General features: G+C 52.0%; 1 protein-coding gene across 1 annotated transcript; it reads right to left on the reverse strand.

Moving 5' to 3' along the window:
- Positions 1-19,241: 19,241 nt before the first annotated feature.
- LOC135577878 (olfactory receptor 14J1-like) lies at positions 19,242-20,186 on the reverse strand. The gene has a single exon (XM_065047990.1). It carries the CDS (start codon positions 20,184-20,186, stop codon positions 19,242-19,244), a length of 945 nt encoding a protein of 314 aa, XP_064904062.1.
- Positions 20,187-23,495: the final 3,309 nt, after the last annotated feature.

Here is a 23,495-nt window from a genome sequence, read left to right on the forward strand (position 1 = left end):
TACAACAGTCAGCTCTTGGGATCCCCCAAGTCACTCCAAAAATACTGATGAGTTGTGTCCCCTTACAGCCTGAAGGTATTATGGTGCACTGAGCAGCAGTGTCCACCAAAGCCTTGTACACCTGGGGGTGTGTTGTACCAGGCCATCCTATCTGTACCGTCCAGTAAACTCTGTTATCCCTTTCCTCCGCCTGGCTGGAGGCAGGGCACCTCTAATCTCGGTCTTCCACGGTCACTCGCTGTGAATTAGAGGTTCCTTCACGAGCATCAGAATCTCTTTTGTAAACCGGGGCAGCCCTTTTCCTAGAAGCCTGCCCTGTTAACTCATGCACTCGTTCTTGAAGTTCCCCAGTAGGTTTACTGTGCCACTTACTCATATCTTCTCCCTGCTCACGTAGGAAGGACCACAGCAAACCTCTGCTGGTGGCCTGCCTGTGTTCTCTCTCTGGAGATTGGGAACGCCTTCTCTCTCTCTCTGGGGACTGGGAACGCCTTCTCTCTCTCTCTGGATATTGGAAATGCTTTCTCCTAATAGCTGAAGCATTGGTTCGTACAAATCGAGAGTCACGTGTGTGTTCCCTGAGTGCTTTCATTTCTCTCAACAGCTTTTCAAAACAGTCAACAGTCATTTCACTCACTTTCTCCACCCTAGAGACATAAGCCCCCAGGGGATCAGAAAGGTTTTCCTCAAATTCCCGGAGCCGCTCAGTCATGTCATTAACACTTTGTCTACCGCCAGTTGACACGAATGTTCCTGCCAATTTCTTAGCATATGGAGCTGGTGCACTCTGTGAGAATCTGCGCCACATAGACCGTGTACACTCAACTCTATCTGGATTCACCGCCTCCTGGCTATCTGGCCCAAAATAGATAATCTCTCGCACAGCTAACTCTCTCAGGAACTGGATACCTCGCTCCATAGCATTCCATTTCCTTGATGTGCATTGACAGTCATCCTTGTTACGAAATCTTGTTTTCATGGCTGTCAAGAGTCGGGTCCAGAGGGCCGTGGGGTTGGGCTCACTGGCAATTGCCCCATCAAGGGTGGAATCCCTTGACAGAGATCCCAACTGCTTGGCTTCTCCGCCCTCCAGTTCTCTTGTGTCAGCGCCATTATCCCAGCATCTGAGCATCCAGGTTAACACATTCTCACCATCTTTACGAGTATAGTCTTTTCGCAACTCTCTCAGCTCACTTGGAGAAAAAGACCGGGTAACGGTCACTTCCTCCCCTGATGATGCCCCTGGGGATGAATGTGGCCCCTTGCCATCATCTGCAGCCCGATTAGTCTTCTTAGCCGCTTCTTACAACCGGCTACTGATGACGATATGGGCTAAAGATTATCGCTGGGCTTGTTTTTGCTACAACAGGAACAATGCCCCTTTGCAGCAGAGGATCTGCCCATGGGCATGTCTTTACTCTTCTGCATTTAATGAAGCGCTTCCAACACGGCACCACCTTGCATTACCCCGAGTGCTTGAATTAGGGATAATTACCATGTCTGAGCTGTCAGGCAGCCATTTGCCAGCCCACAGAACCTGGTGCCTGAGCCCAGAGGCTATGCCTATGCTTTCACACCTATGCTTTCCATAGCAGGTGCCCTGGGGTTTAGCTGAGACCTGCTCCGCCGCCTGTTTTCCTACCTGGACATCTAGGAGGTGAGGGAGGCCACATGCCAAACACATGGAGCCCGCACCAAAAGGTTGAGATTCTTTAATGGAATAGACGTAGGCTGGCAGGTTCCTGCACCCATGGCAGCACTTTCCCAGAGCAATTCATTACCATCATGTACTAGAGGATTGTTTTTCATAGTTTCTTTTAGTAACTTTAAAGGAAAAGAGAAGAAGTTCCTTTGTATCTGAATAACCTCCTCAGTAATTTCATGCCACTGCCATTCCCAGGTGGTTTCAGCCATGCCCAGTGCGTGACCACCAAGAGCAGGGACAGCGCCCTGGGCCTCCTGGGCACAAGGACAGCCTCGGGGCCAGCAGCACCCCGAAGTCCTTCCTCCACAGAGTGCTGGGTGCATGGGCAGTGGGTGGGGTGGAACACTGGGGGCCCATGTCACCTCCGTGTCACAATGCGACCACGGGGCAATGCTGATGTCACAATGCCCCGGGGCAGTATAAAAGGGAGCAGCATCCCGTGTCTGCTGCCAGAGCTGGCCTGGAGGCAGCCTGAAGACATCGGAGAGGAAGTCCTTGAGGAGCCGATGGAATCCCTTGACAGGGGCTGAAGGAGGAAGAGCTGGACGAGGCAGCTGGAGTTTCTCCGCTGCAAGGCCATCTCCCAGCAGGGCAACCTTCCAGGTTCATCTGATGGATGATTATCCTTTTCAGCTGGATAGCAGTAGCAAAATGAAGGGAATGCCTTCTTGAGGAGCACTGCAGAGCTCACCGTCCTGATGGAGTGGGGAGCTAGGGTCAGCAGCTGTAGGAAGTGGAATGCAGAGTGGTTTGAAGGGGGCCCGGTGCTCTCCCGGCCACCAGAAGGTAGATGAGTTGTTGGCACAAGGTGATGGAGTGAATGGGTAAGCTGGGCAAGGTTCCAAGTGTTTGTCAGGGATTTCCCCAGCATGCACTGGTAGTGAAAGGAGGGGGAAGGAAAAGAGGGAGAGAGAAGAAGAGGGAGAGGGAGAGAGAGAGGGAAGAGGTGAAGCAAGAGGAGAAGAGAGAGAAGAGAGAAGAGAGAAGAGAGAAGAGGGAAGAGAGAAGAGAGAAGAGAGGAAGAGGAGGAAGATGAAGAGGAGGAGGAGGAGGAGGAAGAGGAAGAGGAAGAGGAGGAGGAGGAGGAGGAGGAGGAGGAGGAGGAGGAGGAAGAGGAAGAGGAACATCCTTTTCAGCTGAATAGCAGCAGCAAAACGAAGGGAATAACTTCTTGAGGAGCACTGCAGAGCTCACCGTCCTGATGGAGTGGGGAGCTAGGGTCAGCAGCTGTAGGAAGTGGAATGCAGAGTGGTTTAAGGGGGCACGGTGCTCTCCCGGCCACCAGAAGGTACATGCATCCTTTGCACAAGGTGATGGAGCGAATGGCTAATCTGGGCAAGGTTACAAGTGTTTGTCAGCAATTTCCTCAGCAGGTACTGCTAGTGAAAGGAGGGAGAAGGAAAAGAGGGAGAGAGAAGAGGGAGAGGGAAGAGGTGAAGAAAGGAGGAGAGGAGAGGAGAGGAGAGGAGAGGAGAGGAGAGGAGAGGAGAGGAGAGGAGAGGAGAGGAGAGGAGAGGAGAGGAGAGGAGAGGAGAGGAGAGGAGAGGAGAGGAGAGGAGAGGAGAGAGGATATAGGAGAAGAGAAGAGAAGAGAAGAGAAGAGAAGAGAAGAGAAGAGAAGAGAAGAGAGAGAGAAGAGAAGAGAAGAGAAGAGAAGAGAAGAGAAGAGAAGAGAAGAGAAGAGAGAAGAGGGAAGAGAGAAGAGAGAAGAGAGAAGAGAGAAGAGAGAAGAGAGAAGAGAGAAGAGAGAAGAGAGAAGAGAGAAGAGAGAAGAGAGAAGACATCATCATCCTATCATTCTATCCTTCTATTATTCTGTGGTCTTCTGGGAGGCATGACCAGCCTGTGGGCCGAGGAGCCAGGTCTCGCTCAAATGCTCAGGGAACAGCCGATCGCCAGTGTTGGGGTCAGGAAGGAATTTTCCCCCCGGGGCAGACTGGCCCTGGTCCCCGGGGTTTTTTTGCCTTCCTCTGCAGCATTGAGCATGACCACCTGTCAGAGCTCCTCTGGGCCCTTTTGGCTCGGTTCATGCCCACTGCTCTTGCCCTCCAAGGCACCACTCGTGCCCTGGCTTTCTCGGGTTCTTTCTCCCCAGGGCAAGTTTGCAGCAGGAGCCAGCTCTCCTCCTTCTCCTTCTTCTATTAACATTTGTAATTTTAATAAAATAAATATAAATATTAAAAAAAAATAATTCTGTTTCCAGATGTATCCTTTGTGTATGTGTCTCTGAAACTGTTTTTGGATCTAAAACCTCTCTGGCATTTCAGTCGAACAGTCCCATCTTTATTGGACTCCTTGTGAGCGTACAGAATAGAGCAGCACAGCACAGCACAGCACAGCATGGTTGTGCTCAGTAGCTGTGCCTGGAGCACGATGAGCTCTGAGCCAGGCCTGAGGACTCCATCCAGGAGAGCCGCTCTCTGCAGGGCAGGGCCCAGGCCCGTCCAGGAGATGGGGCAGAGACAGGCACACACACCTACAACATGGCTCAGGCAGGCACCAGAGGTCCCAGGCTGAGCTGAGACACGGACCCTGGGCCCCTGCAGGAGATGGTCCCCAGGGAGGCCGGTCCCAGCCACTGAGGCCTTTGAGCACCCCAAGACCCTGTAGACACGGATGGCTGGCAGCTTTGGAGACTGAGTCTTGGCCCAGATGGACCTTCTCTCTGATCAGGACTTTTGTTCTCAGATTCTTTTCTTTAGGTATGTTTTTTCCAAAGCAAAGATCTCAGGCATTACTAAAAAGGAGAACAAGGAGAAAAAGAAATCCATGTCACACAGCACACACTATCCCATGTGTGTGTGAGTTTTGACGCAAATGTCCAAAATGGCAGTAGCTTCCTTACTCTTTCAGTACTCCAAAGAGTATCTCTTAAAGGCTTTCCATAAGTTCTGAACCTCTTCCCACCAATCAAGGTAGGCAAATAACTCCGAGAAAGGTGCAAGTCACACAGGAGGTGTGGAAGGTTTACCCTGCGGCTGAAGTGCATTTTGCATCCCCTGTACAGATGGCCAACTGTGGATCTTGGTTTGGGCAGAAAAGGAAACATGACTGCAGTAGCAGCAATGGACTCTTTTTGCTCATTTGGGAAGAGTCATCATTTGCCTGGCTGTGCTTTGGGAATGGATTCAAAGCGAGTCTTATTTCCATGGCGGTCTGTTGGCACTGTCCAGCGCAGCCTATGGCTCTGGTCACACTGGGGATTTTCTCCACGCTGCAGTGGTTGAAACCATCCTGTTATCCCCTCAGAAAAGGCTTTGTGAGCCTGGTCCTCCTCGCTGTGGGGCCTCATGGACATCAGCTCTGGTGCAGAGAGGGGACAGCTACCAGGGCTCTTCTCTTGGTTGCAGGGCTGGTTTCTGCCATGACTGGAGAGAAGAGCAGGAGCTTTGTCCTGGAGAGCCAAAGGGCAGAGAAGGCATCAGGGACAGCCAGCAGCTGTGCCCAGCACGTGGACACCAAGGGCAGGGACAGCCCCCTGGAACTCCTGGGCACCGGGACTGCCTTGGGGCCAGCACCCCAAAGGCTTCCTGCAAAGGGTGCTGGGTGGGGCTGTGGTGGGGGGGCTTTGCAGCTTCGCCCTGCTAGGGAAAGGAGGAGAAAGGGAAGAAGGGAAGTGAGGTATAGTTCAGCTGTAAGGGACCTAGAATGACCATCTAGTCCCACTGCATGACCAATTCAAGGCTGATCTAAAGTTAAAACAGGGTAGTAAGTGCATTGTCCAAATGCCTCTTGAATGCTGAGGCTTGGGGCATCAACCGGCTGTCACAGAATCACAGAATGGTTGGGCTTGAAAGGGACCTCTGGAGATCATCTAGCCCAACCCACCTGCTAAAGCAGGTTCGCCCAGAGCAGATGGCACAGGAAGGTGTCCAGGCGGGTTTTGAATGTCTCCAGAGGAGGACACTCCACAACCTCTCTGGACAGCCTGTTCCAGTGATCAGGCACCCTCACAGTAAAGAGGTTTTTCCTAATATTCAGATGGGACCTCCTATGCTGTGCCCGTTGCCCCTCATCCTATCGTTCAGAAGTCTGTTCCAGTATTTGACCACACTCCCAGTAGAGGGTCAAGTCTGAACTTCCTCTGACCCAGGTTTGCACCATTCACACATGTCCTGTCACTGGATACCAGGGACAAGAGACCAGCACTTCCCTATACACTTCCCTCCTCAGGAACTTTTAGAGGGCAATGAGCTTGCTCATCAGCTTCCTTCTCTCCAAACTAGAGAAATCCAGATTGCTCAGCCACTCCTCAGAGGACATGCCTTCCGGTCGGTCACCAGCTTTGTTGCTCTCTGGACACATTGGAATACTTCAACATCCTTGTCAAATCGTGGGGCCCAGAACTGCACACAGCACTCAAGGTGAGGCCACAGCAACTCTGAATACTGCAGGATAATCACCTCCTTTGAGCGGTTGGTTCTGCTCTGCCTGATGTACCCCAGGATGGGATTTGCACTCTTGGCTGCCAGGGCACACACTGCTGACTCTTGTTGAGCCTCCTGTCAACCAGCGCCCCAAGGCTCCTTTCTGCAGGGCTGCTCTCCAGCCAATCCTCTCCCCATTTACACTTGTGCTTGGCATTTTGATCGTTGTCATGAGTCTGTACAGCTGCTGGAAATGGAAATAGGAATGTCCTTTGGTTTGCTCAGTATGGAAAGCCCCAGGCAACCCTGTGCACAGTCTGCATAAGCAAGTTACCTGACGGAAGTTGCATTATTGGTGGAAGAAGAAATGCTGAAAGGATCTACAGAAGCATGCTTTCGATTGGCAAATGTTTGCCAGTGTCTAGGATGAGGCTGATATTATGTAGGGTTTTTCTTTGCTCAAAGACAGAAGAGAATACTACTCAGTGGAGAGAAACTCTTGCTCGTCAGGATTCGCCCAGGCGCTTTGTCTTGCTTTGTGTCTTATGTTCTCAGGACTCACCTCAAGTGTTTTGCTCTATAGAAAGTTCCTAGAGAAAGTGATTTGCTTGCTTGTGAGAGGCACTTATCTCAGCAAGTGCAAATCTCCTCCTCATAGAGGGTGGTGAATCGCGGCTGGGGCGTCTCCTAAACAGACCAGCTGAGGGGTTGTTGAAGCTCTAAACCAGGCTGCTCAGGGGGAAGTGGGTTAATGTCCTCCTGTGGCCTGGGGAGGGGAAAATAGGTCTATTAAAAGTCAGATCTAGTGCAAGCACAGGGCAGTTTTCATTGGAAAAAAAGGACACTTTGCAGGCAGACACAGCAGAGGGTGTAACCCCAAGTTTTGTGCTATTCCTGAAAATTTTTCCAGCCCCTGATCAGCACATCAAGGTGAGTCCATATCTGTCATTAGTGAATGCACTAAAGGAGGAGCTTAAAAAATCATCACCCTGAAGTTAAAAATAAGACAGATAAGAAACGCAGTTGGTTTTCATTTTCCCACTCACTTAAAAAAATTAAAGTGTTACACTTGCAAGTTCTCTCGGTGAGCATGGAAGCAACACATTTGTAAGAAAAACAGAGATGCTTGGTTTAGTAACGATATGAACCGGAGGGAAATCACAAGTTATGTCCCGATGCATGATAGTATTGCAAGAACTGACCACACCATCTCAATTTTGGTTTAGGAATTAGTCACCTCTGGACATCACTAAGTGAGAATGTAAATTGGGAATCAGTTTGGCAGCAATTTGGGAAGAGGATTTATAAGGTTCACACTGTTCTCCTGCTTCTGTTCCCACTGCCGGGGGCAAAAATGTCCTTGTTGTCAATAACACTCAATAAATGGCATGTGAGAAAAATACCAACAGGATGAGCAGCCGCCCATGTTCTGGTTTTGGAGATTCATCTGCCTGGGGACTTTTAGGACAGTGGAACTGGCTGAGTAGACTGGGTAGGGTCTTACTTTGTTTCTAGGGAGAATTAAGCTAAGTCTAATTGGAGTCACTTTAATCCAGAATGTGAGGGCACAGGTTCACGGTGAGACCAAAGGATGTGAAGACCCTTTGCAGCAGAGGATCTGCCCATGGGCCTGTCTTTACTCTTCTGCAGTTAATGAAGCGCTTCCAACACAGCACCACCTTGCATTACCCCGAGTGCTTGAATTAGGGATAATTACCATGCCTGAGCTGTCAGGCAGCCATCTGCCAGCCCACAGAACCTGGTGCCTGAGCCCAGAGGCTATGCCTATGCTTTCCCACCTATGCTTTCCATAGCAGGTGCCCTGGGGTTTAGCTGAGACCTGCTCCCCCACCTGTTTTCCTACCTGGACATCTAGGAGGTGAGAGAGGCCACATGCCAAACACATGGAGCCGGCACCAAAATGTTGAGATTCTTTAATGGAATAGACGTAGGCTGGCAGGTTCCTGCACCCATGGCAGCACTTTCGCAGAGCAATTCATTACCATCATGTACTAGAGGATTGTTTTTCATAGTTTCTTTTAGTAACTTTAAAGGCAAAGAGAAGAAGTTCCTTTGTATCTGAATAACCTCCTCAGTAATTTCATGCCACCGCCATTCCCAGGTGGTTTCAGCCATGCCCAGTGCGTGACCACCAAGAGCAGGGACAGCGCCCTGGGCCTCCTGGGCACAAGGACAGCCTCGGGGCCAGCAGCACCCCGAAGTCCTTCCTCCAAGGAGTGCTGGGTGCATGGGCAGTGGGTGGGGTGGGACACTGGGGGCCCATGTCACCTCCATGTCACAATGCGACCACGGGGCAATGCTGATGTCACAATGCCCCGGGGCAGTATAAAAGGAGCAGCGTCCCGTGTCTGCTGCCAGAGCTGGCCTGGAGGCAGCCTGAAGACATCGGAGAGGAAGTCCTTGAGGAGCCGGTGGAATCCCTTGACAGGGGCTGAAGGAGGAAGAGCTGGACGAGGCAGCTGGAGTTTCTCCTCTGCAAGGCCATCTCCCAGCAGGACAACCTTCCAGGTTCATCTGATGGATGAACATCCTTTTCAGCTGGATAGCAGTAGCCAAATGAAGGGAATGCCTTCTTGAGGAGCACTGCAGAGCTCACCGTCCTGATGGAGTGGGGAGCTAGGGTCAGCAGCTGTAGGAAGTGGAATGCAGAGTGGTTTGAAGGGGGCCCGGTGCTCTCCCGGCCACCAGAAGGTAGATGCGTGGTTGGCATAAGGTGATGGAGCGAATGGGTAAGCTGGGCAAGGTTCCAAGTGTTTGTCATGGATTTCCCCAGCATGCACTGGTAGTGAAAAGAGGGGGAAGTAAAAAAGAGGGAGAGAGACAAGAAGAGGGAGATGGAGAGAGAGAGGGAAGAGGTGAAGCAAGAGGAGAAGAGAGAGAAAAGAGAAGAGAGGAAGAGGAGGAAGAGGAAGAGGAGGAGGAGGAGCAGAAGGAGGAAGAGCAGGAGGAAGAGGGAGAGGGAGAGGGAGAGGAAGAAAGAAGAGAAGAGGGGAGGAGAGGAGAGGAGAGGAGAAGGGGAGAAGAGGAGAAGAGGAGAAGAGGAGAAGAGGAGAAGAAGAGAAGAAGAGGAGAAGAGAGAAGACATCATCATCCTATCATTCTATCCTTCTATTATTCTGTGGTCTTCTGGGAGGCATGACCAGCCTGTGGGCCGAGGAGCCAGGTCTCGCTCAAATGCTCAGGGAACAGCCGATCGCCAGTGTTGGGGTCAGGAAGGAATTTTCCCCCGGGGCAGACTGGCCCTGGTCCCCGGGGTTTTTTTGCCTTCCTCTGCAGCATTGAGCATGACCACCTGTCAGAGCTCCTCTGGGCCCTTTTGGCTCGGTTCATGCCCACTGCTCTTGCCCTCCAAGGCACCACTCGTGCCCTGGCTTTATCGGGTTCTTTCTCCCAGGGCAAGTTTGCAGCAGGAGCCAGCTCTCCTCCTTCTCCTTCTTCTATTAACATTTGTAATTTTAATAAAATAAATATTAAAAAAAAAAAAATCTGTTTCCAGTTGTATCCTTTGTGTATGTGTCCCTGAAACTGTTTTTGGATCTAAAACCTCTCTGGCATTTCAGTCGAACAGTCCCATCTTTATTGGACTCCTTGTGAGCGTACAGAATAGAGCAGCACAGCACAGCACAGCACAGCATGGTTGTGCTCAGTAGCTGTGCCTGGAGCACGATGAGCTCTGAGCCAGGCCTGAGGACTCCATCCAGGAGAGCCGCTCTCTGCAGGGCAGGGCCCAGGCCCGTCCAGGAGATGGGGCAGAGACAGGCACACACACCTACAACATGGCTCAGGCAGGCACCAGAGGTCCCAGGCTGAGCTGAGACACGGCCCCTGGGCCCCTGCAGGAGATGGTCCCCAGGGAGGCCGGTCCCAGCCACTGAGGCCTTTGAGCACCCCAAGACCCTGTAGACACGGATGGCTGGCAGCTTTGGAGACTGAGTCTTGGCCCAGATGGACCTTCTCTCTGATCAGGACTTTTGTTCTCAGATTCTTTTGTTTAGGTATGTTTTTTCCAAAGCAAAGATCTCAGGCATTACTAAAAAGGAGAGCAAGGAGAAAAAGAAATCCACGTCACACACCACACACTATCCCATGTGTGTATGAGTTTTGACGCAAATGTCCAAAATGGCAGCAGCTTCCTTACTCTTTCAGTACTCAAAAGAGTATCTCTTAAAGGCTTTCCAGAAGTTCTGAACCTCTTCCCACCAATCAAGGTAGGCAAATAACTCCGAGAAAGGTGCAAGTCACACAGGAGGTGTGGAAGGTTTACCCTGCGGCTGAAGTGCATTTTGCATCCCCTGTACAGATGGCCAACGGTGGATCTTGGTTTGGGTAGAAAAGGAAACATGACTGCAGTAGCAGCAATGGACTCTTTTTGCTCATTTGGGAAGAGTCATCATTTGCCTGGCTGTGCTTTGGGAATGGATTCAAAGCGAGTCTTATTTCCATGGCGGTCTGTTGGCACTGTCCAGCGCAGCCTATGGCTCTGGTCACACTGGGGATTTTCTCCACGCTGCAATGGTTGAAACCATCCTGTTATCCCCTCAGAAAAGGCTTTGTGAGCCTGGTCCTCCTCGCTGTGGGGCCTCATGGACATCAGCTCTGGTGCAGAGAGGGGACAGCTACCAGGGCTCTTCTCTTGGTTGCAGGGCTGGTTTCTGCCATGACTGGAGAGAAGAGCAGGAGCTTTGTCCTGGAGAGCCAAAGGGCAGAGAAGGCACCAGGGACAGCCAGCAGCTGTGCCCAGCACGTGGACACCAAGGGCAGGGACAGCCCCCTGGAACTCCTGGGCACCGGGACTGCCTTGGGGCCAGCACCTCAAAGGCTTCCTGCAAAGGGTGCTGGGTGGGGCTGTGGTGGGGGGGCTTTGCAGCTTCCCCCTGCTAGGGAAAGGAGGAGAAAGGGAAGAAGGGAAGTGAGGTATAGTTCAGCTGTAAGGGACCTAGAATGACCATCTAGTCCCACTGCATGACCAATTCAAGGCTGATCTAAAGTTAAAACAGGGTAGTAAGTGCATTGGCCAAATGCCTCTTGAATGCTGAGGCTTGGGGCATCAACCAGCTGTCACAGAATCACAGAATGGTTGGGCTTGAAAGGGACCTCTGGAGATCATCTAGCCCAACCCACCTGCTAAAGCAGGTTCGCCCAGAGCAGATGGCACAGGAAGGCGTCCAGGCAGGTTTTGAATGTCTCCAGAGGAGGACACTCCACAGCCTCTCTGGACAGCCTGTTCCAGTGCTCAGGCACCCTCACAGTAAAGAAGTTTTTCCTAATATTCAGATGGGACCTCCTATGCTGTGCCCGTTGCCCCTCATCCTATCGTTCAGAAGGCTGTTCCAGTATCTGACCACACTCTCAGTAGAGGGTCAAGTCTGAACTTCCTCTGACCCAGGTTTGCACCATTCACACATGTCCTGTCACTGGATACCAGGGACAAGAGACCAGCACTTCCCTATACACTTCCCTCCTCAGGAACTTTTAGAGGGCAATGAGCTTGCTCATCAGCTTCCTTCTCTCCAAACTAGAGAAATCCAGATTGCTCAGCCACTCCTCAGAGGACATGCCTTCCGGTCGGTCACCAGCTTTGTTGCTCTCTGGACACATTGGAATACTTCAACATCCTTGTCAAATCGTGGGCCCAGAACTGCACACAGCACTCAAGGTGAGGCCACAGCAACTCTGAATACTGCAGGATAATCACCTCCTTTGAGCGGTTGGTTCTGCTCTGCCTGATGTACCCCAGGATGGGATTTGCACTCTTGGCTGCCAGGGCACACACTGCTGACTCTTGTTGAGCCTCCTGTCAACCAGCGCCCCAAGGCTCCTTTCTGCAGGGCTGCTCTCCAGCCAATCCTCTCCCCATTTAGACTTGTGCTTGGCATTACTTTATCCCAGGTGCAGAATCCGGCATGTGGACTTGTTAGATTTTATGCCGTTGATCATTGCCTAATGCTCCAATCTATCTAGATCGCTCTGCAAGGCTCCTTGTCCCTCAGGATAGTCATCAGCACCTCCGAGGGCGGTATGATCAGAAAATTTGATAATGGTGCATTAAATTCCTGCATCCAGATTATTGATAAAAATATTGGACAGACCTGGCCCTAGGATTGAGTCCAAAGGAACATCACTGGTGGTTTCTGTGAAGAATTTATTCCTCATATCCAATCTAAACCTCTCCATGTGCAACTTGAGGCCATTTCCTCTTGTCCTATCACTTGCTACTTGGTAGACGAGACCAACACCCTCCATGATAAAACCTCCTTTCAGGCAGCTGTAGAGAGTAATAAGGTCTCCCCTCAGCCTCCTGTTCTCAAGGCTGAACAGCCCCAGCTCCCTCAACCGCTCCTCGTCAGACTGGTGCTCCAGACCCTTCACCAGCCTTGTCACCCTCCTCTGAACTCTCTCCAGCACCTCAATGTCTTCCTTGCCGTGAGGGGCCTAAAACTGCCCCCAGGATTCAAGGTGCAGCCTCACCAGTGCCCAGTACAAAGGGATGATCACTTCTCTAGTCCTGCTAAAGCTCTGATTGAATCAAGGCTTGAACACCTTGGTGTGACCCAGTTGGTGACAGGTTGGACTGCAGACTCCTGAGGTCCCTTCAACCTCAGTTCTCTCATGATCCCATTGTGATGTTGGGCTCTGTTTCAGACTGGAGCAGAGCAGGCGATGATGGGGCAGGATCCACCTGTGCTGTAGGTGACCATCTAAACCAACATCTCAGCCAGTGAACCAGCCAACCCCTCAGTGTGACTCGCTCTGGGCAACGTGTGAGGAGTCCTGGGCAGGGAAGGTTCAGAGGGCATGGGGCGCTGTGCAAGACACAACATGATCTTGGCTTCATGCCTGCAGGCCCATCAGATGTCAGTTGATGTCAATGAAAATTAAAATAAGTCTTTGGCGGGGTTTCTTTTCTTTAAAAATAAAAGAGTTCTCCAGAACTGGGCATGGGTTTAGGACACAAATGTCTTCATCTCCAGGGACACAAACACCTGGTGCCAGTGTAGATGCCCCGGGAACCCCTGCCCAGGCTCCACCTGCACTGCAAGGTGCTCTGGTCTCCCCAGGTCCTGTGTGACCGATGCCAATCCCAGGCCAGCACCTCAGGTACACTGGGCCCCTAAAATGGCCCTGGCTGTTTACGGTGAGACAGCTGATGAAAGATGTACTACGGGAAGGAGAAGAAATATTGGTCTTCCCCTGTACTTCTATTACCAACACTCTATTATTTCATCTCCCTCGTCATTCAGGAGTTCCCACCTCTCCTGATTAAATGTCCCTGTCCAAGGACAACTTTCCAGCACTGTCTGGACGTTTGCCCTTCCCAGTGCTCTCAGGTTTCTCCTCCACTTGCTCTTTGGTCATTCAGTGGCCTCTCAGCTGTCTGGTTTCTGCTTTGAGCTTCAGGGAGTTACAAACTTGCCCCATTCTTCAGAGCTCTAATTAACATGGCAGTCAACACGTTCGTTGTGTTTATTTCGATCCTCCCCTATCTCTCTGTCTAAACCAGTTCTTGTGTGGGTGTCCCTTGTGGATGCTGGACCTCATCAGATCCAGCTTACACACACAGCTGAGGAAAGTGTTTTGCTGTTTATTAAACTGATGTAGGAAAAGTGATGCAGTCTGTGGTGGCCAATGAGGGAACCGGCAGACTGGGGGTGGGGGTGAGGAGCCAGGTTGTCCATACAGTGTCCAGCCTCAAGGACTGTTCTCCTGCCTGTCCAGATGTCTTCAGGAGACCCTCGGGATCAATGTCCAGTGTAGAATGCTGCTGTCACTTCTTCCATACACTGAAAAATGATAGAAAACACCCTGGAAAGAAAAACCCTCCTTTATGAAATCTTCTTTGAAATCTTCATCACTAAGTGTCCCATTGAAACCTCTCCAGTTAGTTCTGCAAGTCTGGAAGATTTGAAGGAAATTACAGAAAGAAACATTGCTCGTTAGGGCTTTCTGTGTTTTAATGAGCCCCGTGGCGCATTTGGTGCTGAGTCCATGAACCTCAGATACCAAGGACAGACTGAAGAACCTGCTCAAGAGTCCAAGTCAGAACAAACTCCAAAGTACCTTGAAGTATTAATGGGCCCCACTGAGGGCTGTTACTGGCAAAGCCTCCCCAGGGACTCGTTAGAGCAGATAATTGGAGGCAGTGATTGCATCAGGCAAAGGCAAAGTGCAGCAGCTCTGATGCTGAGAAAGCCCTTGGTTTGTCTGATGAAGGACAATGGCCAAGCCTTGAGCCCCTGCCCCTGGGAAGGGAGATCCTGTCCCTCATGTGTGGCTCAGGTTCTTCCTGGGGCTGTGGGGAGTGCGATCCCCAGTGCAGGACAATGGTGTGACACTCCCTCGGGGTGCAAGGAGGCAATGAAGCTCCATGGCCATAACGACTGTGTCTCCTCTTAGGCCTTGTTGGCAGGGACATCAGCCATAGCCAAGGGGACCAAGAACTTGGCTCTTTCAGGGACATCCAGGCTCACTCTTGGCCATGTCCACCATGGTCCATCCTGCACTGTCCCAGGCCTGTGGCTGTTTCCCCACAGGCTGCTGACACCCCATGCGCTTCCCCACCTTGTTCTCAGCCCAGTGTGTCCCCACCTGTGCTGCTGTCTCTCCATCCTCACCAGCTGTTCCTGGAAACACAAAGTCATGGCTGATCCAGAGTCCTTCTGAATGACCACAGCACTGTGCTCAGAATGACATTTCTTTATCCTGAGCTCCACTCTGGACATCCAGAGCTGCAGTTTCTGATGGTTTTCCTTTCTCACGCTGTTCCCTCTACCAAAAATAGTAAAATAAAATAAAATAAAAGGTGTCATCTTGGAAAGCGATTTTCAGGATTTCTGAAGCTAGTGCTGCCCTTTCTTGTCATGGTCACCATTTTGTCACCTTTCTTGTCACAGCCACCAACCAAGACCATGAGAGCTGCTCACATCCTGTTCCCAGTCCCCAAGTGGGATAAGGGAGAGAACTGAATGGGAAGGGAGAAACATGTGGATTTAGAAAAAAAAAAAAAAAAAAAAGACAATAAAAATAATAAAAGTAACACACTACTTATAATAATATACTTATATTATTTCTATTTACATAAAGTAAAATATATGATACTCAGTGTAATCCCCCACATAACTCCAGTTGTGCTGAACAGGCAGCCCAAAAGAAGAGAGCACCCTGGTCCTGAACAGCTGATCCCAGCAAGAGAAAGTACAAGTGCAAAAGGCAGAGAGGCCCAAGGGCCAATTGAAAAACCGCAAAACATCATAAAACTGAACTAACACTGAACTCCCAATAGAATGGAACTTCCGAACAGAGCTAAGCAATGTAGCCGGAAAACCAAAACTAACGGGCTGGAAAAGGCATCTTTATACCGAGCATGACACTAATGGTAGAGAATAGCTTGTTGATTGACCTGGATGTCAATCAATGTGCTGTCCTGTCTGTGCCCTCTCCTGCCAATTTGCACCTGCAGCTGCACTCCAGAGAAGTCCTTGGTTTCACTGACAATAGTCAAGGTAAGTTAAATAGAAATAGATAAATTAAATTAAGAAAATATGCTCAGTGCCATCCCCCGTGTAACTCCAGTCACACGGAGCAGGCAGTCCTGCAGAAGGGAGCACCTTGGTCCTGAACAGCCCATCCCAGCAAGAGAGAGCAAAAGGGCAACAGGCAGAAAGGCCCAAAGGCCAATGGCAAAATGGCAGAACGGCAAAAGGCGGAACTGACATCGAACTCCTGACAGAATGAAACTTCTGAATGGAACTGACCAAACCAGCTGGAAAACCCAAAGTAACGGATGTAACAAGCCCTAAAAGCCGGCTCCAGCTTTAGACTGAGCATGGCGCTAATCATAGGGAATATTTCATTGATCAGCATGCATGTCAATCCAGGTGCTGTCCTGTCTGTGACTTCTCCTGCCAATCTGCATCTGCAGCTGGATGGCCAAAAAAAGTCCTTGGTTTCCCTGACAACAGCTAAGATATCAGTGAGTTCTGACATTCCTTTCATAGCAAATGGCAAACACTGTAAAGCTGCTAAAAGACAAAATGAACTCTATCCCAGGGAAGAAAGAGCATTATCTTATTATTCTCATAGTAAATCTAAACAAAATACTGTACTGGCTGTGAAGGAGAGAGGTTCAAAATGCATGAAGAAAATTAACTCAATTTCAGCAAAACCAGCACGTTTCCTCAGGCTCCACTTCACCAGGCTAAAGAAGTTTGGGTCTCTCAACATCTCCACACATGACCCAGACTTTCTCTGGCCACACGACAGCTCCTCCCGTTCCTCCAGAATGGGGAACCTCACACCGGGACACACGGCTCCAGATGTGACCACACCAGTGCTGAGTCACGATGGGCAATAACTGCCCTTGTCTGGGTGGCCACGCTCCTCCCAGTGCAGCCCAATGTGCTCATGGGCATGTTCCTGTTTAGCACCACTGAGAACTGGCTGAACATCCAGGCTCAGAGTGTTGTGACCAGTGGCACAAAGCCCAGCAGGAGGTACCATGAGGAGCACTGAAGGACACCATATCCCTACCCAACATCTCCTCCTACAGGTGTCTCTTGGGTCCCTGGAACCACCTCAGTGCCAAGGGGGAGAGCACTGCCTTTGTGGGGTGGAGGAGATGGGGTCTGGAATGAGGGTCCTGCGGCAGTTTCTCCTCGTTGTTCATGCAGCAACAAGCTGGGTTGGATATTTGGAGAGAGGAACTCTTCCTAAGGGCCTCCAATGGGCATGGTGATTGTCTCCAGTCTCCTGCACGCTGCCTTTTCTGGTGGAGATCACAGAGGCTGCCACCCCTTTAGAGGACACAGGACAGGCCTTGTCCTTCCTCTGGTCACAGCTGTACCCCAGTTCTCCAGCTCAGCTGCAGCTCAGGAGCCTTGTCTAGGGGTCACTTTTGGGGTAAGGTTGACAAGAGAGGTGCATAAGCTTTTCTTAAGGACATGTGATGAGCACCAGGACTGAAGTACCAGAGCAAAAGGATGTGGCTTCTGGGTGAATACTTTCTTCAGTGCAAGTCCGGACACAGGGTCCCAGACTTGCTTTCCATGCCGCCCTTCATGAGGGATGATGCACTAAGAGATGGCAAGTGGGGGACACCAATCCTTCTCCAGCTACTTCCCAGGCCTGGTGAAGCACCAGGACAGCAAGGACTTCTGGCCCTGCACCCTTAACTCTGGGTGTTATCTTCGGGCAGCTGAACAACAGCATTTTTCTCTCCAAGGCAATTTCCAGCCCAGGTCAGCTCCTTTCTGATCTCCCCCATCCCTCCTCTGATCTGCTTTGGTGCTCCTGGCCCCATCCTGTGCTCCCCACAGGGCCCCAGCCTGGCACTGATGCTCAGCAGAGCAGGTTGGCTGCAGGACCATGGGGTGACTGCACACTGGTTGTGCTGCTCAGTGAGGGACACAGATGCAACTGGCTGGGCTGCACTGTCACTGAGCTCTTTCCTGAGGGTCTAAAGCTCTGGAATGGGTCCAGAGCGTTTCTTATGACTCACTGGGTTTTCCACTCATTTGGGTTCAGCAATCCCTTCCTTGTCCTTCAGGTGCCTGGAGATTGGTGCAGGAAGACATGGACTTTACCCTTCCCAGGGACAGAGGTAGGCTGATCAGCCCATAATTCTTCAAATCCTCCTTCAGGCCCTTCTTGAAGATGGGTTTGACATCTTCCTTTCCCAAGGACCTCAGAACTTCTCTGATTCTGCTGTCACTTTTGAAAGCACAATCCAGAATCATGGGCAAGGGTGATGTAGCAGACAGGAGCACTTGCAATGAGCCATCCCAGCAGCTGAGATGAATCTCACTGGGCCAGTGGGGTTGTTCCTGGAGTCACACACAGAAATGCCAGGGTTCCATCAGAGCCAGTCTCAGGAATCCTTATGCACCCAGGGATGCTCAGAGACAGAGTCTTTCCCTTTTACACAGAGGCAGGAATCACAGTGCCTGTCTGGCCTCCTGTTGCCACTCCCAAACGATGGGAGACACCTCAGCCCTGTGGTGGGTCACCCTGCTCTGCACCCATCTGAGATGTCCCACATCATGAGGAATGGACACGGGGACCTCGGTTCAAGGAAGAAGATCCCAGTGGGTGGTTTCCCATGGGCTGTTACTCCCATCGTGAAGTGACCTTGAGACACTGTCTGTCCCACAGACCCTCATGAAAGCCCCAGGAATAGCTGATGTTGTTAGTGTTCACCTGGGTTCATCTCATCTCACATCCATGATGTGCATGCTCACATCTCATCAGAACAATGCAGACATGGACTTCTGAGCTACTCATTCCGTGTCCCTCTGTGGAGGGAAGAGCAGCCTATGTGAGTGGGGGAGAGAGGCCAGAGCTAGAAATGGTGGTTGTGAGGGGCCAGTCCATGACGATGCCCTGGGGCAGCTTCCCTGGGGTGTCCAGTGCACAGGGGCACAGCCCAGCCCCTGCTCTGCTGGTCCTGCAGGTCTCTGGCAGGAGCCTGGCTGTGAGAGGACACTGCTGTGTGCCAGCCCTGCACACACACACTGTTCAGATGTACCCTGGTGTCTGAATCTGCGGGACGGTTTTGTACTCATATGCTTGAAGACATAAACCGTCATGTACTGCCCATAGGAGATCACCTTTCTATCTGGAAAGGCTGTTGTGAGGCCAGCTCTGTCACAGCAGTGCCCATTGCCTGTCCCTGCCTGCGCTCACAGCACTGACACACAGCAGGACGGTGACCAAGCTGCCAGAGCACTCAGGCCTTGCACCAACACCAGGGATGAGAAGGAGAGTGTGGGAGTGGAACCAGAACAGCTCTGGAAGAACAAGCGCTGCTGCTCCCTGGCAGGGCTGCCAGGATGGACATTTTTCCCCTCCTCTCATGAACACAGGAACCATCCCTGCAGCTCTAAAAATGGGCTTGCAGGAAGGATATAGTGATAAACAAGTCACTAAAGAGCCCTTTATTGTGTTTAGAGACAAGGAGAGCACGGCTTCTCATTTACACAGCCAACAGTTATAAAAGAAAAGCTGACAGTGAATTACAAAGGGGATGACAACATTATCACAATAAGAAAACCACTAATAACAAGAAAAAATCCAGATGACAGGCTGGACCTGTAATTAGCTACATTTAAACGGCTATGTAGAAGTAGATGGGCAGTTTATTGCTTCAGAAAACACTAAGATATGAGTTTCCTCAGGGCATCCTTGATCTCCTTGTTCCTCATGCTGTAGATGAGGGGGTTCACTGCTGGAGGCACCACCGAGTACAGAACAGACACCACCAGGTCCAGGGAAGGAGAAGATATAGAGGGGGGCTTCAGGTGGGCAAACATGGCAGTGCTGACAAACAGGGAGACCACGGCCAGGTGAGGGAGGCAGGTGGAAAAGGCTTTGTGCCGTCCCTGCTCAGAGGGGATCCTCAGCACGGCCCTCAAGATCTGCACATAGGACACCACAATGAACACAAAACAAATAAAAGCTAAACAGGCACTGACCACAAGAAGCCCAAGTTCCCTGAGGTAGGAGTGTGAGCAGGAGAGCTTGAGGATCTGGGGGATTTCACAGAAGGACTGGTCCAGGGCATTGCCCTTGCACAGGGGCAGTGAAAATGTATTGGCCGTGTGCAGCAGAGCACTGAGAAACCCAGTGGCCCAGGCAGCTGCTGCCATGTGGACACAAGCTCTGCTGCCCAGGAGGGTCCCGTAGTGCAGGGGTTTGCAGATGGCAACGTAGCAGTCATACGACATGATGGTGAGTAGACAATAGTCTGCTGTGATCAAGAAGACAAACAAAAAGAGCTGTGTTGCACATCCCAAGTAGGAGATGTCCCTGGAATCCCAGAGGGAATTGGCCATGGACTTGGGGAGAATGGTGGAGATGGTGCCCATGTCAAAGAGGGCGAGGTTGAGCAGGAAGAAGTACATGGGGGTGTGGAGGTGCTGGTCCCAGGCTATGGTGGTGATGATGAGGCCGTTGCCCAGGAGGGCAGCCAGGTAGATGCCCAGGAAGAGCCAGAAGTGCAAGAGCTGCAGCTCCCGTGTGTCTGTGAACGGCAGGAGGAGGAACTGGGTGATGGAGCTGCTGTTGGACATTTGCTGCCTGTGGGCATGAGGACCTGTCATAGGAGGAAAAGATAGTGAAGGTTTAGATGAGACTTCTCTGGGAATAATCAAACCCATTTCCCACAGACCCTCCCACCCTGTCACACAAAGAGACACTTCTCTTTTTCCAGGAGAACGTCCTGACTGAGCCCTCGTTGGTGCTTGATGAGTGTGCAATGAAGAGCAGGGTCTCTGCCCAGGGGCTCCTGAGGACTCAGCCTGACCCTGTGTGATCGGGTGGGCAGAGGCCAGTCCTGGGGTTCAGCTTTGTCAGCTGGAACCGCTCCTGGTGCAGAAGGGACTGTCAGCATCTGTACCCCCAGGCCTGAGAAACTGAGTTTGAGAGGTTTGGTGTTTCTACAGCTGCTTCTCCCCTCCCAACCTGGGGAGTGTTCTTGGATGTCAGAAACCCTCAGCATTTCTGCTGCACTCAGGGAGAACAGAGCGAGTCCTGCGAGACCAGAGGATGCCTGTGGGTCAGTGCAGAGTGAGGGCAGCTGCTCTGTCCCTCTGTCTTGCTCCAGCTGCCCTGGGCTGGCACCTTTCTGAGATGGAACCTGATCACACTCCCATGTTACCCTGAAAAGCCACCAGGCACTGCTGAGAGCAGAGGGATCCACCTCAGACCATGACAGGTCTCACCCTTTCCTAAGGTCTCAACGTTTAGCCCAGGACACACTCAGCTCATTCCCCAGCCCCACAGACTGCATTGCCCACAGCCCACAGGTCAGAGCAAAGCTGGGACACCTGTGCCCATGGACACACCTGCAGGAAAGGACCCACAAGATCAGGCTGTGAATCTGCAGCTGAAACTGCCATCCCCAGAGAGCCTGACAGCAAGAACAAGATCCCAACAGCAGTGACCCAGAGCAGGGCAGCAAGAAGGAGAATGCGGTGAGGGTGGGTGTGAGAGAGGCCAGGACAGAGGCAGCCGGGCACTCAGACAGCGTCACCCTTCCCCAGCTGTGCAGCACCTCCCAGACACCAACACTGCCGGGCAGCTGCTCTCAGCCCCTGTGCTCTGCAGAGGAACTGGAGCTCTGGCTGCACAGGAGCTGCTTCATGCCTTGGAGCCCCCGGCCCTGAGGGCAGAGGCTTTGCTGGGTGGGACAGGAGGCCAGGGGGCTGCTCACAGGAGGGATCTGCACTGCAGGGATCACAGGCACTTTTCTCTGTTCTCCCTCCCATAACCATTCCGGGTTTGGTTTCCTCTCATTTCTGATCATTTCCCTGTTGCCTGGAGATTCTCCCCTGGGAGGTGTTTCCCTGTCCATGTTTCCATGTTTCCAATGTCCATGTTGTTTCTCATGGAAAACCCCCTCCCCGATGGAGGGATGTTTCAGCTCATTCTCTCTTTCTACCATGGGAGAAAAAACTGTTCATCACAGCTTAAAAGACAGCTTGGGCATCTGGTTTCCGTGAACATACCTCTGGGGCAAGACCCCCTGAGTTGATGTCAGAACAAGGAGTGACCCACACTCCCACCCCAACCCCAGAGAGCAAGAGCACCAGGGACAGGTGGAGAAACAGGGAAGAACACTGCAGTGCTACCAGAAAATAAAGCAAGGACAGAAAGGCAGACGGGCATGCTGTGGAACCTTCTCCTGACCTGGCTGTGCTGCTGCCACTCACATAATGACACTGGAGAGCAAGTACTTTTAGCACCTTATTTGTGTACCCCGTTCCAGGAACCCTTCACCTGGAGGTCCAGCTGCTGAGGTGGAGACTCGTGACCTGGACCCCATGGCTTTGGGGCAGAGGGTCTGCTGGGGAGCAGAGGAGACCAGGGGTTGCTCTGGGAAATGTGTCTGCACTGGAAAGGATGTGAGAGACGTTCCTAAATCCCATCCCCAGCATTTCTGATAGCAGTTAGGTCTTCCTTCCCATGTCTGTGCTGCCTGCAGCTGTGTGTCTGTCCCTGGTCTGCTCCCTGTCAGTGTCACAGACCCCGTCCCACCCGCTGTGTGCTCAGCTCTGTCCTGCTCACACCTCCTGGCACTGCCCAGGGGCAGCTCTGTGTGTGCAGGGGCTCAGGAGCAGCTCAGACACGTCCTAACGAGAACTGGGGTCTCAGTGTCTGCTCCAATGAGAGAAATAAATCCCCATCTCCCACTGCACACCCAGACGAGCAAGAGTGGAAAACTGAAAGCACAGACTCCTTCCCTTGCAACTGTTCCTGTATTGATGTCCTTGTTCAGAAGGCCCCTCTGCCATGTCTGTGGGGGGATCTGGAGCTCTGAGCAGCCCTGACCCACACAGCCCCCTTCAACCCCACAAGCTCCCTGCCTGCCCTGCCGGGGGTCGCTCCTTCCACCCACAGCTGCTGCCATGGGATCTCCCGGGCAGGCTGAGCGCTGACCCTGGCAGGCGGCAGAGTCCCTGCCCGGCACAGCCCTGGGGTGCAGGGACCCTGCTCTGCAGGACAGCCCTGGGCACCCCTGGGTGCTCACCTGGCTTCACAGCTGTTCAACATGGCCTGACAAGAGCCCCGTCCCTACAGACCCCACAAGCTGTGCCTGTGCCAGTTTCAGGAGATGCCTCCAGGAGCTACAGCTGCACTGCCCTGCACCCACAGACTTACCATGGCAAGGGCTGCAAAGGTTTCTCCTCCAGTGAGCTCTCAGTCATCCTCCCAGTCCTGACCACCTTTAATCTCTCTCTGCCTTGCTCGTCTCCTGAGATCCCCAGGCAGAGCCCTCAGCCCTGCTGCGTGTGCAGAGGAGCTGCTCCTGGGCAGAGCTGTCTCTCTGCAGCGCTGCCGCTGCCATGAGCTCCCTGTGTCCCAGGAGCCCAGCCCAGCTCAGCAGCACAGGAGCAGCCCCAGGCGCTTTAATGACCCCTCTGGTGGGTTTGGTGCTGAGTCCATGGTCCTCAGACCCTGAGGGGAAGCTGAAGAAACTTCTCAAGAAGTCAAAGTCAGATGGAAACTCCAAAGTTTCTTGTAATGTTAATTGGTCACACTGAGGGAACCTACTGAGAAACTGTTCCCAGGATCTGGTTAGAGAAGAAAACTGGAGGCAATGATGACAGGTCAGGAAAAGGAAAGTAAAGGTGTCTCTGATGCTGCGTAACCCTGGATGTGTTTCATTAAGCAAAGGGCCAAGCCCTGACCCCCAACCCTGGGGAGTCAGATCCTGTTCCTCCCACATTGCCCAGGGCCCTTCCTGGGACAGTGTGATGTGGGGCTGTGCAAGGCCAAGGGCAGGACTGTGGTCCCACACCTCCCAGGTTCCTGGCTGGGGACAAGGAGGGTTTGGAGCTCATTGACAACATTCTCCTGACACGGGTGACTGAGGAGTCAGTGGGGTGAGGTGCCCTGTGGGACTTCAC

Source organism: Columba livia, unplaced genomic scaffold (assembly GCF_036013475.1).
Source record: "Columba livia isolate bColLiv1 breed racing homer unplaced genomic scaffold, bColLiv1.pat.W.v2 Scaffold_156, whole genome shotgun sequence".
NCBI classification, from domain to species: Eukaryota; Metazoa; Chordata; class Aves; order Columbiformes; family Columbidae; genus Columba; species Columba livia.